General features: G+C 38.7%; 1 protein-coding gene across 1 annotated transcript in view; it reads right to left on the bottom strand.

Moving 5' to 3' along the window:
* Window positions 1-17,020, bottom strand: part of Sptbn1 (spectrin beta, non-erythrocytic 1) — a 193,461-nt gene that overhangs the window by 126,839 nt on the left and 49,602 nt on the right. The window contains exon 2 of the mRNA XM_026399890.2: window positions 11,180-11,374. Coding sequence (XP_026255675.2) covers window positions 11,180-11,327 — 148 coding nt within the window. The 5' untranslated portion in view covers window positions 11,328-11,374. The remainder of the gene's footprint in view (window positions 1-11,179; window positions 11,375-17,020) is intronic.

Raw genomic sequence — 17,020 nt, 5'->3', positions numbered from 1 at the left:
GCCTGGGACAACACAGCAAGGTCTTGTCAAATAAATAAGTAAGTAAATAAATAAATAATTTAAAAGTCATCTAAGCCAATCAGACCTCCAACGCCATACCCAACCTTACAGAAATACACTTACAGAAAACCAGGATATAAAGTCATTAACATCATTTAGTTGTAAGGTCAAAAGATAAAAGATTGGCAAGAAGTAGAGTTGAAGCTGGATATGGTGTTTTACACCTGTAATCCCAACCACAGGAGGCTGAGACAGGAGGATCTCAAGTTCAAGGCCAGCTCTGGGAATTTAGCAAGGCCCTAAACAATTAAGTGAGACCCAGTCTCAAAAATAAAAATAAAAAGGGCAAAGGATGTGGCTTGGCGTTAAAGCACCCCTCGTTAAAACCTCTGTAGCAAAAATAAAGAGTTGGAACTAAAATATAAAAAGTCATCTGTGATAAAGAAATATACAAAGTCATCTGTGATAAAGAAATAGATACTACACTTAGTAAACTATACTCAGTAATAGTTTACTAAGTAGAGGGCTCCAACAAAGGAGGCACGTGGACATCGGAACCGTGTATAACACTTCCTGCCCTGTAGCAGCCACAGTCACATGGATTTCCAAGTCTCCTGTGTCTGGAACTTTGTAATAACGCTCCTTCTCTCCTCCCCTAAACCTACCACACTCACATTGTTTTTTATTCAGAGAACTCAAATGAATCTCTGTTCCTTACAACCAGAAAGGACTAACCAAAAATAATTCTAAATGCAGGAATCTTTTCCAAGAAGCCAATCAGTAGACACAGACTAAATGTTTAGCTCCCCTGTTACCAGAACACCTCCCCACTGGATTACTATTTAGAATGATCATGTCAAAACTGCTAACAAATCTATATAATTTAATAATACAACCATCTTCTTTAGTGGACTTGGTATCAAAACTAAAATGAAATTTAAGAAACTATTTAACATCTACCCAGAAACAATTTTCTCTATACACTAAACAATTAAATTAAATGGTGTTTCTGAGAAGGCTGATTAGTAATATTTTAGCTATCTGAATTCCACTGTTAATAATAAAATACACTTTGTGGTAGTTTTGTTTGCTCCTAGGTGCTCCTATGTATCTCTTCTCAATGCTCCTGTGTGACATTTTTTATTTTTAAGGTACACAGAACTTTATAAATGCCCTGCATATAAGTTAAATTTCAGCTGGGCATGGTGGCCATGCCTATAATCCCAGCAACTCTGGAGGCTGAGGCAGGAGGATCACAAAGACAGCCTCAGCAACTTAGTGAGGACCTAAGCATCTACGTGAAGACTGTCTCAAAATAAAAAATAAAATAGGGCTGGGAATATGCCTCAGTGGTTTACTCCTGGGTTCAATCCTGAATACCATCCCCCCAAATTAATTAATTAAATTTCATCCTTTTATCTTCCTATGATAGTACTTGTTCATAGGTCCATAGGAACTAAACTATAAGTGAATTTAATAAAGGTAAAACATATGACCATATGAGACAGCAAACACCCACACTACGCTTTTTTGATGACCACATCTGGGTAAATGAAAAACATCCTATGAAAATAGTATTTTTTGATCTGCAGTATTACAACCAAATCTGCCATCTGTTTCCAGGAAACTACCAAATTAAAAAAAAAAAAATCACACTATTTTGGTGCTGGTAGCTTTTACAGAGTATTTTCTGTTTTTTTTTCTCACTAATCTACCATTATTACTATGTAAGAGAGCAGAGGGAGAAATGAGATACTGATACATACCACAAACTGGATGAACCTTGAAAATATTTTGTTAAGTGAAAGAAATTAGTTCCCAAAGCCTACATATTGTATGATTTCATTTATATGAAATGTAAGCCTGGATGTTAACTTTGACGACTTTATGTAATATATATTTTTTTGATATCTCACTTGCTGAGAAAGTCCAGAATAAGCAAGTCTAATAAAAGTCAGAATGTAGATTAGTGGTTTCCTGGGGCTGGGGGGGGAAGAGAAAGTGGGAAGTGAGTGCTCATGCGTATGGGATTTCCTTTTGGAGTACTAAAAATGCATTGGAACTACACAGTGGTGACTGCCACAAGCTTTGTTTTTATTTATTTATTTGTTTATTTATTTATTTATTTTTGGTGCTGGGGATTTAACCCAGGGGCACTTAACCGCTGAGTCATATCCCCAGCTCTTTTTTGTGTTTTATTTAGAAATAGAGACTCACTGAGTCGCTCAGGGCCTTGCTAAGTTGCTGAGGCTGGCTTTGAACTCCTGATTCTCCTGCCTCAGCCTCTTTTTTAAAAATTACCAAATTGTACACTTTAAAAGACTTCATTTTATGAAATGTAATTTTTAGAAATTATTGTATTTGCAGTGTAAATTTCATCTCAATAAAAGGTTGTCATTTGAAAGACAGGGAAGTTAGGGAGAGTGTGCAGGAATAAGCAAGCGCTGAGAGGCCAGTGAGGAAGGAGAACCCTAGTGTGCGGTTAAGAGGTTTCATGAAGGGAAGGAATAGAGGGAGATCTTAGTAGCCCTAGGCTTCCACCTGTTGGTCCTCCCAAGCCTGGGCCACTCCCCTCACCTACCATGAGATTTTAGCCATTATTGAGCAGAGAACAAAATGTGGGGGAGATCCAAGGAATCCAAGTTGAACTACAAAACAGGGAAGAGGGTTGGGGTTATAGCTCAGTTGGTAGAGTGCTTGCCTCCCATGCACAAGGCCCTGGGTACAATCCCCAGCACACACACACACACACACACACACACACACACACACAAAAGGACAGGGAAGAAACTGGAAACTGGATCTACAGTAACAGGAAGAAAAGGGAGGGAGGATAAGAAATCCAGAGAAAATGTACCCAAAAAAGGCAGAGAAGACTCCTTCTTTCCTATGGTTAGAAAACTTAATTTGCATGTGAAAAAACGAATTAAGGGATAATCTGGGCCTACTTGTAATGATCTAAACAGACTTCCTCTTTAATGATTTTCATGAACTCATGGATATGGAAATGGTCTTTCACATTCAGATTTCACAATGGTGGTCTCTTATTGTGTGCTAAGGACCATGCCTCTCACATTCCTCACAATGCATCATTTAGGGAAACAGATTCTAGAGTGGATTAGGAAAATAAGGGGGAGCAATTAAATACCTGCTAGTCCTGATTGTATATTGTATGTCAACTACTGAAAGGTTTCTTTCTACCCCATAAATACATGTAATCACTCTATATTTATTAAAAAAAATTTAATTTATTTTTAAAATATCCCACTAGGTGCAGTGTGGCACAATCCTATAATCCACCTACTTGGGAAGCTGAGGCAGGAGGTCACAATTTCAAGGTAAACCTGGGAAATTTAGCAAGATCCTGTCTCAAAAAAATTTAAAAGGCTGAGAATGTAGCTCAGTGGTAAAGCACCCCTGGGTTCAATCCCCAATACAGGCAGGAAAGCAAAAAATCCTCCCTGTAAAAATCCATTCCAACATCCAAGGAACTGTTCTCTCTCCCTTGGGGCCTAAAGTGGTACCTCTGAACGGAGAGGTGGGAGTGTGATTTTTAAAAGCCCTAGCTTGATTTTGAGGAGATTCCAAGCAGGTGATGGCACATCTTCTGCTTTCAATAGAGGGCTCCTGGGACACCCGCAGCCTAGCCTCTTTAATTCATTGCAGTGGCAACTAAAGCAGCCAGGACAAGGCTCAAGTCCTAATGCTCCTTCCGGCTTCTAGGCCCTAATGTTTTAAAATGACTCTGGCGCATTTTCCCCTCTTTCATGATAAATTTTTCCCCCTAAATTACTGCAGTACTAACTGCCCATAGCACTTCCTTGGCACTTGCACACATATGTAGTCTCATACAAAAAGGTTTTGTCTTCCCAATTAGATTACTCTAGACATGTTTTATAGACCTCTTTACACATTCAACAACAGGGGCTCAGTTCCTTCAGAAGGAGGAAGTCAAATATCACCTAAGACCACCTGTTGATTCATTTTGGGTATGTGGGGGAAGGTACCAGTTGAGGATCAATGATTTTATTCTGTAATTTCTGAGTGAAATCACTATGTTAGAGGAGGCCATCAAAAATATAAAACCAATATCAAAAACTCATTACTGGAGGGAAAAAAAGTCATTAAAACATATTCCAAAAAAAAAATATGTGAACTTAAATATCTTTCATGATTTTAAAATACTTTTCTTGTCATTTATCTGCAGAACTGACAATTGAGGATTAAAAGAATCTAAGCATATAACTCTTCCTTTCTTTTTTCTTCTTTCTCTTCCTTTTTTGTACTGAGGACTGAACCCTGGGGTACACTACCACTGAGCTACATCTAGTTGGTTTTAACTTATTTTAAGAAAGGGTCTGGCTAAATTGCCCAGGCTGGCTTTCAACTTGGCCTCAGCCTACTAAATCACTGGGTTTAATTTATTGGTGTGAGCAACTCCACCCAGTGTAAGCACATAACTTTAATGCTAGCTTGAAATTTGCAGTCAAGTGGGAGAATGAGATGATAAATTCTGCTTTAGTTCTAGCCATATAAAATCCATTTATTTTTTCCTGAGGAAACTGGGTATGAATTTTTTGTCTACAATTGCAAAATTTTTCAAGATATACTTTATAAAGTTTCCCCACTCATTTTAATTAGCACTACAGGGCTAACTTACTAGAGAAATTTTCTGTCCTCCTGGAGATTAAAAAATCACACAAGGCCCAAATGGCAATAGAGCAGAAAAGGGAGGCCTTCATCATCTCCACAAAGGGTGGGTCCTTCCAGATGGGGCTGCAATGAAGCCAGGGATTACAAGTATGTACTCCTCCTGCCAGGAGACAGCACAACTCTCAGTGTGGGAAGAACATTAAGGCATCTAGATGTCAAGATATCAAAACATAAACTGTGACCTAGTTGCCAGGGGAAAGGTAGATTAATACTTTTTAATTTATTTATTTATTTTAATTGGGTATATATGACAGCAGAATGCTTTTGATTCATCGGACACAACTGCAGCACAACTTTATATTTCTATGGTTATACATGATATAGTGGCATACCATATGTGCAGTCCACATGTACCTAGGGTAATGATGTTCATCTCATTCCACCATCTTTCTTGCCCCCATGAACACTCCTTACCCTTTGCCCAATCAAACTTCCTCCATTTTTCCCATGCCTCTCCCCTCCCCATTATGGATCAGCATAATATCTGGCCTTAGTTTTTTGGGGATTGGCTTACTTTGCTTAGCATGATATTCTCCAACTCCATCCATTTACATACAAATGCCATAATTTTATTCTCATTTAATTCTGAGTAATATTCCATTGTGAATATATACCACAGTTTCTTTTATCCATTCATCTATGGAAAGGCATCTAGGTTGCTTCCACAGTTTAGCTATTGTGAATTGAGCTGCTATGAACATGAATGTGGCTGCGTTACTATAGTTTGCTGATTTTAAGTCCTTTGGATATAGACTGAGGAGTGGAACAGCTGGATCAAATGGTGGTTCTATTCCAAGTTTTCGAAGGAATTTCCATACTGCTTTCCAGATTGGTTGCATCAATTTGTAGTCCCACCAGCAATGTGTGAGTGTGCCTTCCCCCCGACATTCTCCCCAACATTTATTGTTGTCTGTATTCTTGATAACTGCCATTCTGACTGGAGTGAGATGAAATCTTAGAGTAGTTTTGATTTGCATTTCTCTAATTACTAGAGATGTTGAACATTCATGTATTGGTTGATCAAATATATATCTTCTTCTGAGAAGTGTCTGTTTGGGGCTAGAGTTGTGGCTCAGCAGTAGAGCGCTCGCCTAGCACGTGCAAGGCCCTGGGTTCAATCCTCAGCACCAAATAAAAATAAATAAATAAAATAAAGGTAATGTGTCCAACTAATAAACAAATATAGTTGTTTATTCTGTAGATCTAAAAAAAAAAAAAGAATGAGAAGTGTCTGTTCAGCTCCTTAGCCCATTTATTGATCGGGTTGTTTGTTTTTTTGGTGTTAAATTTTCTGAGTTCTTTATATATCTTGGAGATTAGTGCTCTGTCTGATGTGTGTGTGGCAAAAATTTGCTCCCAAAATGTAGGCTCTCTGTTCACCTCGTTGATTGTTTCTTTTGCTGAAAAACTTTTTAGTTTGAGTCCATCCCATTTATTAATTCTTTTTTTTTTAACTTTTATTTATTTATTTTTATGTGGTGCTGAGGATTGAACCCAGGGCCTTGCACATGCCAGGCAAGCGCTCTACCGCGGAGCCACAACCCCAGCTCCTTATTAATTCTTTATTTCTCGCGTTTTAGGAGTCTTGTTAAGGAAGTTGGGGCCTAATCCAACATGATGAAGATTTGGGCCTACTTTTTCCTCTATTAAGTGCAGGGTCTCTGGACTAATTCCTTCCTTGATCCACTTTGAGTTGAGTTTTGTGCATGGTGAAAGATAGGGGTTTATTTTCATTTTGCTGCATATGGATTTCCAGTTTTCCCAGCACCAATTGTTGAAGAGGCTATATTTTCTCTACTGTATGTTTTTGGTACCTTTGTCTAGTATGAGATAACTGTATTTATGTGGGTAGACTAATATTTTAAAGAAGGGGCAAAAGTTGATTGTCACTTCAGCAGGAATGCTCAAGGATAACAGGATTTCAATATTAAGTGAGAGCATTTGGCCAAGTGGGTCTCAAACTGGTCTACATCACAATCATATGGAGGCTCACTAAAAATGCTGACTCTTGCATTCACTACTCCATGTGGTGAATCTCAATTTATAGGGCAGGGGAACATGGAGCAAGCACTGTTAACAAGCTAGCTATTGAATCTTGTGCATCCAAATACAGTGTTTGACAACAGTTGTCTGGGTATTCTGTTCAGGTTTTCAGCCAAAAAAGTGGAATGTAGATGTTGGTAGGGGATCTATATTTGTTGCCACATTGCATCTATTTAATGAAAGTTTAGTATTAGAAAGCACAAAAGAGAGAAGTCTTTATTATTTTAATGACTGTTCAATTAATGCACTATTTCTCATCAGAATTTAAAGATGAGGAATAGCTAAAGAGCCAATCACTTACTACTTCATAAATATACCTACGTCTAAATACTTAATGGGTACTTTAAAGCCCATGTTTATTCTGTAGATCTAAAAAGTATGCGGCCAATAAAAAAATGTCTACGTGAAGGCAATTTAAATTGCACTGTGCAAATAGTAGCCACTTGTCACATGTGTTTACTGACCACATGATATGTGCATACTGAGATGAGCTGTAAGTATAAAATACACAATGGATTTCAAAGACAGTATAAAAATGTAAAAGTATTTCAAACAACATTTATGCAGTTGAAATGATAATATTTTGGATACACCAATAAGAATATTCTACTTAGAAATTTTAAAAATCACATGTGGCTAGTATTGTATTTCTTTTATACATCACTGATCTGGATATTTCTGCTTAGCTGATTAAACACCACCAAAATTCTTCACCACTGCAGCCCATGTTTCAAGGCAGTCTGGTACCTGTATATAATCACCATCAATGCTATCTACTCTGTGCATGTGAGGCAGAGACACAATTAGATACATGTCATTTTCCCATAGCTGACCTCTGTCCTTAATTCCTCTGTGACAATGCAAACTCAAGGTCAATTTATTTTGCTGTGTTCACAACTCAGCAAACAGGCAAATTTTGAGTTCATAAATGTTGATGAGTGACAACTCCCAAAGTAATCTCATTTCTAATTTCTATCATTTTATCATTTTATTAAAATGCACATTCATACACAGGCTTTCTTCTACCACCTCTCTGGGCCATTATTTTTTAAGAAAAAATTAATTAAGATTTCTGAATTATAGTATTAGATGTTTACAATAATTTCCATGCTTTTTCCTTATTAAAAATTAGTACAAATTTTATTTCAGAAAAAAAGCTAAATATAGAAAATTCACTCAAAAATAAACACTGGCTATTTTGGTATATACTCTCCCAATTTTTTTCTTTACTAGTAAGAAGTATTGATAGAAAAATATTAATTCTAATTATTTTTATTAATATTTTCAAACTAAATATGCTGCACATTTTAAAGGACTTCTTCCTCAAATTCCTCTAATTTGTGTTGATTCTGTTAAATATAAGCCACTAAACACCCTTCATTTAAAAATAATCATATTTATAGAAAGAAAACATTTACTTTTACATTTCTTTAAAAGATAAAGAAGTCAAGAATATGGGCATGCCATCTCATGGAGTGCAGGAAATAAAGACCTAAAAATCACTTCACAGTGCATCACCCTCAAGGTGAGATGCCACCATCTTTTTGCTACTAAAAAGAATTCATGAATATTCTCATCTTTCTTCTGAACCCAAACTGAGAACCATGGAAAGTACAGGAATAAGTATCCTCTACCATGTTTTCCCTCTACAATTTTCAACATGAGTATGAGTATGTAACTCACCAGACTCTCATATATGAGAGAGATGTGCTTCAAAGACTTAGTAAAAACATGTAAAATCTCACTAGTGACTTTCCACGTTAATGTGATTATATTTTGGATATATATATTTTGGGTATGTGTATAAACTTTGAGTACATGGCAAGTCAGTATTAACTCTAAATATGTTCTTAAAATATATGTGAATCTTAAAATTTTATAAGCGAAAGAGTTGAAAAGAGTTGAAAGACTCCCTCTTCACCCAACTTGTATGAGGAAGTAGCTTTCAGATGAAGCTTTTCTCTACTTTGAGAAAGAGTTGCTGTGCCTGGTCCTGCCAGGTGTTCCAGGTAGATTCTGTAGATGGGAGAGTGCAATTCTCTCCACTTCTTTTTGGTCATTAGGTTGAAGTGCCAGTAGTGTCCCCTGACAAGCTATTTAATCCCTCCGTGACTGTTTCCTCATTTATACTTTATAGATGATGGTAACTCTCATACGATCGTTATGGGATTAACTATTAAAATATTCAATGCATTTAAAATAGTGCCTGGCACATAGTAAGCACCATAATGAGCACTGTTATTATATTGTGACCCAGTTCTTCTGGGACGTAGACAAACATCCTTGGAATATCAGGAAAAATGAACGAGGGTCAGCTGGGGTCTTTGCTCTAAATCTATAAAAAGACCACATACAAAAAGCAAGTAACTTCTCTGCAGTTTGCAAGAAAAGCTGTCTTTAAAAGAAAGACAGGGTAGCTGGGTGCGGTGGCATGTGCCTATTATCCCAGCAGCTTGGGAGGCTTAGGCAGGAGGATAGCAAGTTCAAAGCCAGCCTCAGGAAGGCCTTTTTGTGAGGCCCTAAAGGAACTTAGCTAGACCCTGTCTCTAAACAAAATATTTTTTTAAAAAAGGACTGGGGATATGGCTTAGTGGTTAAATGCCCCTCCCTGGGTTCAATAGGAAGGGAGAGAGGAAAAGAGGAAGGGAGGAAGGAAGGAAGAAAGTCAGGGTAGCCTAGAATCAGAAAGTAAAAGCCTCATGAGCAAAGGTAATTGGTCACCCCTAGCATACTGGTCTTAAGACTCAAATGAAGATTCAAGAAAAAGGGAGAGGGCTGAAAGCACCAATCAATCCATTAGCACAAGCCAAGATCATGGTTTCCATAGGGAACCATGCTAATGAATAAGACAGAAACTAAGGCACCAACTCTCAAGTGAATGACCATCTAATTAACCATTCATTCAAGAAAGATCTTTAAATCACACCACTTAGGAGACAAATTAGCCTAAGAAAGCTGAATACTTTTCCTATAGCATTCATTTGGCTGCATCCTCAATATCCATTCCCCTCTTCCTGCTTCATGTTACATTCCAAATTCTCTAGCCAAGCTGTTTGGTGGGACTGACTAAATACTCACTCTAGGAGTGTACCCTGTCCAGATGAAGTCAAATCAGATGTCCTGTTCTCCAACTAGGGTCAAACATGGCAATGAGATGACCGCAGGATGATGGGGGTGCAGCTATGGGTGTCTGTAAGGTCCAGGAGACCTAGGATCTGGGGCAGCCATCTTGAGACCACAAGACAGATCCTGACTGTAAATGGAGGCTGCACTAACAAATAAAGCCAAAGAGTGGAGGGAAAGAAACTGGGTCCTGACTGTACCAATTAAGTCCAGGAACAGGTCTTGTTATAAGACTGAATTTGCCTACTTTATGATCAATCAGTTTTCTCTGCTACTTAAGCTACTTTGGGTTAGGTTTCCTTTTGTTTAAAAATCAAGAGAATCCCAAATGAACATGCTTCATAATCTAATTCTATTATAAAAATAACAGAAAAGGGAGCTATTTTTACAATTAACAGTAAAGTTACCTGACTTTTTATTTATCATAATTAAAGATATTAGGGGGGAAAGTATAAATTCACTTTTCTCAATAGAAACAATTTCCTTTGAAGTCTCAAAGTACAGATGGAAGACCTTGAAAGCATTCTATTTTGACTTCTGCTTTACACACATTCAGGACTGCTGCGTTCTCAGAGTCATGGAACCACTTCCTGAATTTTCAAGTAATTTAGGGTGACACACTCCCCACCCCGCCAAGGGTCACTGTCAAAGTATGTTCTAGATATTCAACAGCAACAAAGGAATAAGAAATCACACATTCCCACTAGTGTTAGTGAATTAATGATAAATATACCTGTTACAGTGTTAAATGTACCCTTACTAAACATTATACTATATACTTCTGTCCAGATCTAAAGCCCTTATTATGTAGTGCTAACGAACCTTGTACAGTTTAGGCCAGTTAATAGGTCAAGGCACTAACAACACAGGTTGGTTTGGGTATTTTTGTGTATAAGGTATAGTGTGCTCCAACATTTTGCAATGTAAGATGTCAAAAGATCTTACAACGTTTGAGTAGTTCTTTCTGAACTGCTATAAAAATCTCTCTGTGCTCTGAATTATTCTGGCCATTAGGAGAGACAGCTCAGGCTGGGATGTAGCTCAGTGGCAAAGCATCTGCCTTGCATTCACAAAGCCCTGGGCTCGACCCCCCAGTTCCAAAAAAAGACAAAAAAAGAAGAGAGAGCTCTCCAAATATGGAACTCTAGCTCCTTACAAAGTGTTCAGCTTGTCTTGTGGGACATGGCTAAGGAGAGATACAATGATGTGTAAGCAGGAGTCATAGAGAAGTCAGATGGACAATTTTAAGGAGGACCATACAGCATACTGAGCTCTGAGACAGGGTATGAAGGGGACTCACCTGCCAGAGCCTTGATGCGGGACCGCTCAAAGAGCCGTGCAGAGCTGTTCTCGTTGTCCCAGTCATCCACGTCCCAGCGGTTGTTGACATCGCTGTACTGCTGTTGGATCTCAATGTTGTCATAGTCTGTGGCTACTGTGGTCGTCATCTTGAACTGTCTCAGCTGCTCCTCCACATCAGCTCCTTCTTAGAATTCTGTAAGAAAGAAAAGGAAAAACATATTTAGGTGTCCAAAGTGTGTACAGTCCCCACAAAAGCTGCTAGGATAAAGGTGAGTAGAAAATAAAAGAGTTAGTGTTTGTCCAGCATCAGTCTTCTGGAGTCAAAGCTGGTTCTGAACTTCAGCACTGCCTTTGCCAGCTGTGTGACCTTGTTCAAACTTCTCAATATCTTGGAGCCTCAGTTTCCCAAAGGAAGTAATAAGGAAGATACTTCACAGGCTATTAAGAGGGTGAGATGATGGATTCCCAACAAATGGTTCTTTCTTCTTTGTAAAATTTGAACTACAGTTTTAAAGTTTTATCATGGCTATACGAACACCTACTTGGGGCTTCTGAATAAATTTCTTTGTTTCTATTGCATATCATCATAAACTGTATAATCTTTTAGATTATCTGTAATCAAATGTTATATAAAAGAACAAATCATTTTTTCTATATATCTCACATAACAGAAAACCATTGCCCAAGATTAAGATGTAAGAATATGGCACCAAGAGGGGCTGGGGTTGTGGCTCAGTGGTAGCTTGCTTGTTTAGCATGCGTGAGGTACTGGGTTCAGTTCTCAGCACCACATACACATAACTGAAATAAAGGTCCATCAACAACTAAAAAATATTTTAAAAAAAGAATATGACACCAAGAATATTATCAGTTCATAGTAGATGCTCAATAAGTGATTATAATTATTTATATTGTTGTTATTACAGTTTCCGAGACCAACACCAATACCTACTCCTTAGGAACCAACCGAGTGTCACAGTGTTTTTCAGGGATAAATATGGCACAAGGACCTAGACCTCACTGTTGTCTTCACTTTATCACAATCCCTCAAAGAATGAAGAAAGGGATGTTTAGCTTTAAGTGCAGCCTTTCCCTTCAGCGTTGCCAAATACACTGAGGGCTTACCCCATGCTCAGCGCCTTTCCAGATGCTAGGGATAAACAGTAAATAAGGTAAGGGAATTGCTCTAGGGAAGCTCAAGTTCTACTAGGGGCTGGACACACATAGAGAGGCAAAAGAGAGTTTAAAGAAAATAAAATAAAAACAGAGTAAAGTGAAAGAGTGAGTGACTGTTTTAAACCTAGTAGTCAAGGAAGGCGTCTCCAGGTACTGAAATTGAGACCTCATTGCCGTAAAGGAATGAGTCAAGCACAGATGGAGAGGAACAGCATTCCAGGCAAAGGAAAACAGCATAGCGTGCTGGAGAACCAGCATGGCTAGAGTCTGTTGTGCAGGGGTGCGATGAGCATGACGGGAAGCCACTGGGCGAATTTAAACTCGTCACTGACATCACGGAGTATGTTTTTAAAGTAGTAATCCTGATTCTGAGGAAAACAGATTCTAGGAGTCAAGAATAGAAGCAGAGGCCAGTTGGAAGGTTACTCCAGGTGTGGCCCTACGCTGTGGACTGGAGGAGGAGAGATGTGAATGGGTTCTAGAGAGAGAGAGAGCTGGCAGGACCTGAGGCAAGAGGAAAATGCGGGCCTGGCCCTGCTTGATTCCTATTGGTGTGGTTGAATTCCTGCATATTTTAAATTTCACCGCAGGGACTCAGACTCAGTCAGGCATGCAAAGCTACCTAAGTAAGTTGACTGCAAATAAAGAGTGGGAGGGAGAAGGATGGTTCCTCCGGTAGAGGCAGGAAGATGTCCCAAGGGAAAGATGTTTGATACCTCCCTCTTCCTTCCTATCTCATCCCTCCCCACACCCTAAAATTCAAAAATCCTAATATTTTTGTACCTGGATGTTTATTTAGCAGAAGTCTCATTCAATGTGTACCGAGAATATGCACATGGACCATTCAGTGGCCTCATCACTACAGAGTCCGAATGATAATACCAGACCTCCACCCAGGCACATAGAACGACCACTAAAAAGATGATTTTCTCATGTCACAGGAAAATAAAGCCATGTATGCTGAAAAGGAACGTTTATCCTATTGTAGTTCAGATGCAGCATGGGGCATATAAGCACATGTCACATGCAACCACATTTCCAGGTTAAATAAAATAAGCTGAAACAAACTAAACCTTAATAGCATAATGAATAACATAGGAATAACTACGTCTTTTTTTATCATTAGTAGTTTTGTCAGAAGTTAAGAACATGACCAATATATCCCACATGTTCCTCAGGAAGAAGCGCCGAATCCACCTTATAACCAACTCACATCTGTAATCAAATAATCATCACTATTTGAGTAATCAAATCATCATCATCACTCAAACAGAAATCCTGAATGGGAGCAAAATTCCCAGACAGACATAATCAATCTCAACAATGTACATGTATTGGTATATTAAGTATTGACAACTATTTTAGCAATATATTTACAGAATTTCATTAAAACAAAAAAATGCAGAAAACTAATTCAGTAAATATATTCTCCTGAATGATCTCATAGTTTCATTTAATATTCAGGGCCATCATCCCTCCTTTAAAAAGAAAAGATGGAAATCAATATTTGATTTTAGAGATCATTAACTTTCATGACTATATCACAGCATCAAAGACTTTCAGAAAATTCCGTCTTGAAGGATTTTACCTCGGGATAGGAGGATGTGCAGGTGATATTCATCCTAAATTCTCAAAGTATAGAAAATGTGATTGAATCCAGTCAAGCACAATGTACCTCTCCCTGGGTAAGTTTTGGCTATTTGGTGCCACCTGCTGACCGATGAGAATGAGCCACACAGCAGCCTCCAGGGCCACCAACTTCAGTCTAAGCTGCAACTTCCTCCACCCTGGCTCTGGAGTCGCCAGACTTTTCCTGTGACTGATTGAATCCCTTACTCCCACTGACCCATCCCCAATCACAACCAACTTCACAAGTTTCTCAGTAAGCAAATATTAATAAGTTTCATTTTCTTTCTATTAATAAGTTCATTTTTAGTTGACAGGCAATAATCATAAAAATTTATGGGGTACAGTAAGATAATTCAATAAATAAGCCATACAGAGAACTTAAAACACATTTTCCCTCAAGTGTTCTTTTTTTAAAAGATATATTTTTTAGTTTTAGATGGACACGCATGTTAGGTGAGCGCTCTACCACTGAGCCACCACCCCAACACCCCCTAAGTGTTCTTAATTTATGGTATTCTTTAAAAGCACTGTGATTGGTCCTTAAAAAGGTAAATGGGAAGCAAAAGTATTTATTACTCTGTGTACAAAAGAAATATTAATGGTATAAGTTATTATTTCATTCAATTGTTCCACTCAGGAGACTAGAATTTGGAGCCAGGCATGGTGGCACAGGCCTATAATCCCAGGAGGGGAGGCAGGAGGATCACAAGTTTGAAGCCAGCTTCAGCAGCTTAGTTAGACCTTATCTCAAAATGAAAAACAAAAAAGTACTGCAGATGGAGCTCAGTGGTAAAGTGACCCTGCGTTCAATCCCCAGTACCAACAAAACAAAACAAAGGCCTCAAATTGGGTATTGGTATTATTTTTCTCCATCTCTCTAGAGACATTATCAAACAGTTGAGTTTTCACAGCGATGAAACACTTTTTATTTTCAGGACAATTTCCCTCAGCAGACACACAGTGAAAGGGTGCTTCTGGTATTCAGCAGCAGCAAGGGAGTGACCAGAGGATGACGAGCACCCAGAGTCAAGGACAGAGCTTGGGAGAGCATCCCCATGGCATGGGATGCCCGACACCCAGCATGCCTCAGACACTTCACCTCCAACCCACTTCAGCAAGGGGCCACGCCAGCTGTAAGCAGTTTATATCACACATACAGATGTTCCCAGGAGATTATCCTAAAAGGGTTGCATTTTCCCAAGGTGCTACTAGCCATAAAACCCCAGAGCCAGTGAGGTAATGTGTACTTCTTAAATGACTATGGGAAGATGAGGAAGAAAAAAGGGAGAAAGGCTTGGCCATCTTGGAACTCTGCCTGGAGGTTCCACAAGTAGGAAAGCTAGAGAGGACTGTGTAAGGTTGCCACAGGACAGGACACTCTCCCCTGGGAGAAACGGCCCTCAGTGCCTCTTAGGAGAGGGCCTGGATTCGATCTGATTTCATCTCCACAGCAGGAGCTCATTAAGTAGCTCTTGAACAAGTAAAAATTAGCACTATCCTAGGTATGACATGGGCAATACCATGTTCTTTGCGACTAGGTTTTGAGAACATAGTTAACAGTGCCTATCCACCTCTACCTTCCCTACTCTTCTCTATTCCATGTATGTGCATAAAAATGCTCAGATTACTCTTCTCTAATCCTGTGTTTCATGAACTGGAATACACCAAAAGATAACAAAGAAACTCCAAATGCCTTACCATTTTCTGCTTCAATAGCAGACAATTTTCTGTAACTGGTGGACCAAAACACAAATGGATAAGGAAATTATTATTCTAGACCTGAAAGGCAAAGGTTCCTAGATCTCTGCCATGGACTCCCACAAGGTTAACCAATAGGAAAGAAACTAGAGCATTGCTCTCCCAGGTTTGAGAACTCTTACTAGTTCTCCTCTGTATTGAGTAAATTCTGGAAGTCAACATCTAGTACAGCCAAGAGAAAGAATATTTAACATATGGGAAGTTGCCTCCAGCTCACAATTTACACAATTTTACTTCCCAAGATGTCGTATTTATTTTCTATTTCACACAGGTAACAGATAAACAGAGGTGTTTTTTTTTTCTGAAAAATAAAACCTCAGTGGTGCATACTGTAATCTCAGCCACTCAAGAGGCTGAAGTAGGAGGATTGCAATTTCAAGCTCAGCCTGGGCAACCTAGCAAGACAGCCCCCTGCCCCCCTGAAAAAAAATTAAAATTTATTCCCAAGTTTCCTTCCAGCAACTTCTTGTGATACTCTGTAAAATCTCCCCAGGAGTCCACCAACTCTCCTGTATTTGACTAGTACCCTGTGCTGACAGCTACTCCCTAGACAGTTAAGTGCAGGGGGAGACTCTATTCTTAAGGAGGTCACATTTTTAGAATTGGCTGCTAATGAATGTGAACATGTATTTAACAAGGTGCATCTCCATGCGCTATTAAAATTCAAGTTTCCCTTTTTAATTTAGTCTTTACCCATGAAAGTTTTTTTTGTCCAAATTACTCAGATTTCATAAAACAAAGCAACAAATAGAGAATAAATAGAATTTTCATTGGCACTACACACAAGCATACACACATATGCACTCACTTAATACTCAACCTTAATAAAGGGTCAAATAAATAAATAAGAAGGTGACTAACATTTGCCGATCCTCCTTAAGGAGAAAAATCAGATGCTGACAATCACTCTGGGAGAATTCACAGACCCAGATGTTCTGCAAACACTGAAAACCCTCTCATCTTACTCAGAAAAGACGTGAAAAGGCATACACTGGACTGCTCGTGTGCTCTTTCTTAAAATATTAAAAAATAAAAATAACTCCTGCTCATAACTTTGAAGAGACCAAATTAAGTGTCTAAGAACTTCCAGTAACAGACATTGGAGGGTTTTGTCTCAAACTTCTCCACCATTCAGTTGCCAGGAAGCAGGGAAGTTGCCTCCAGCTCACAATTTACCTGAGGCTATATTGCAGGTATACAATCACCAGTCCATATTTCATCTTCTTGGTAGGTTGCTAATGTTGTATTGTTTCATCCCTATTGACATATGAATTCT

Source organism: Urocitellus parryii, chromosome 12 (assembly GCF_045843805.1).
Source record: "Urocitellus parryii isolate mUroPar1 chromosome 12, mUroPar1.hap1, whole genome shotgun sequence".
NCBI classification, from domain to species: Eukaryota; Metazoa; Chordata; class Mammalia; order Rodentia; family Sciuridae; genus Urocitellus; species Urocitellus parryii.
The sequence above is the reverse complement of the archived record's forward strand: the minus strand, read 5'-3'. Positions and strand labels throughout refer to the sequence as shown.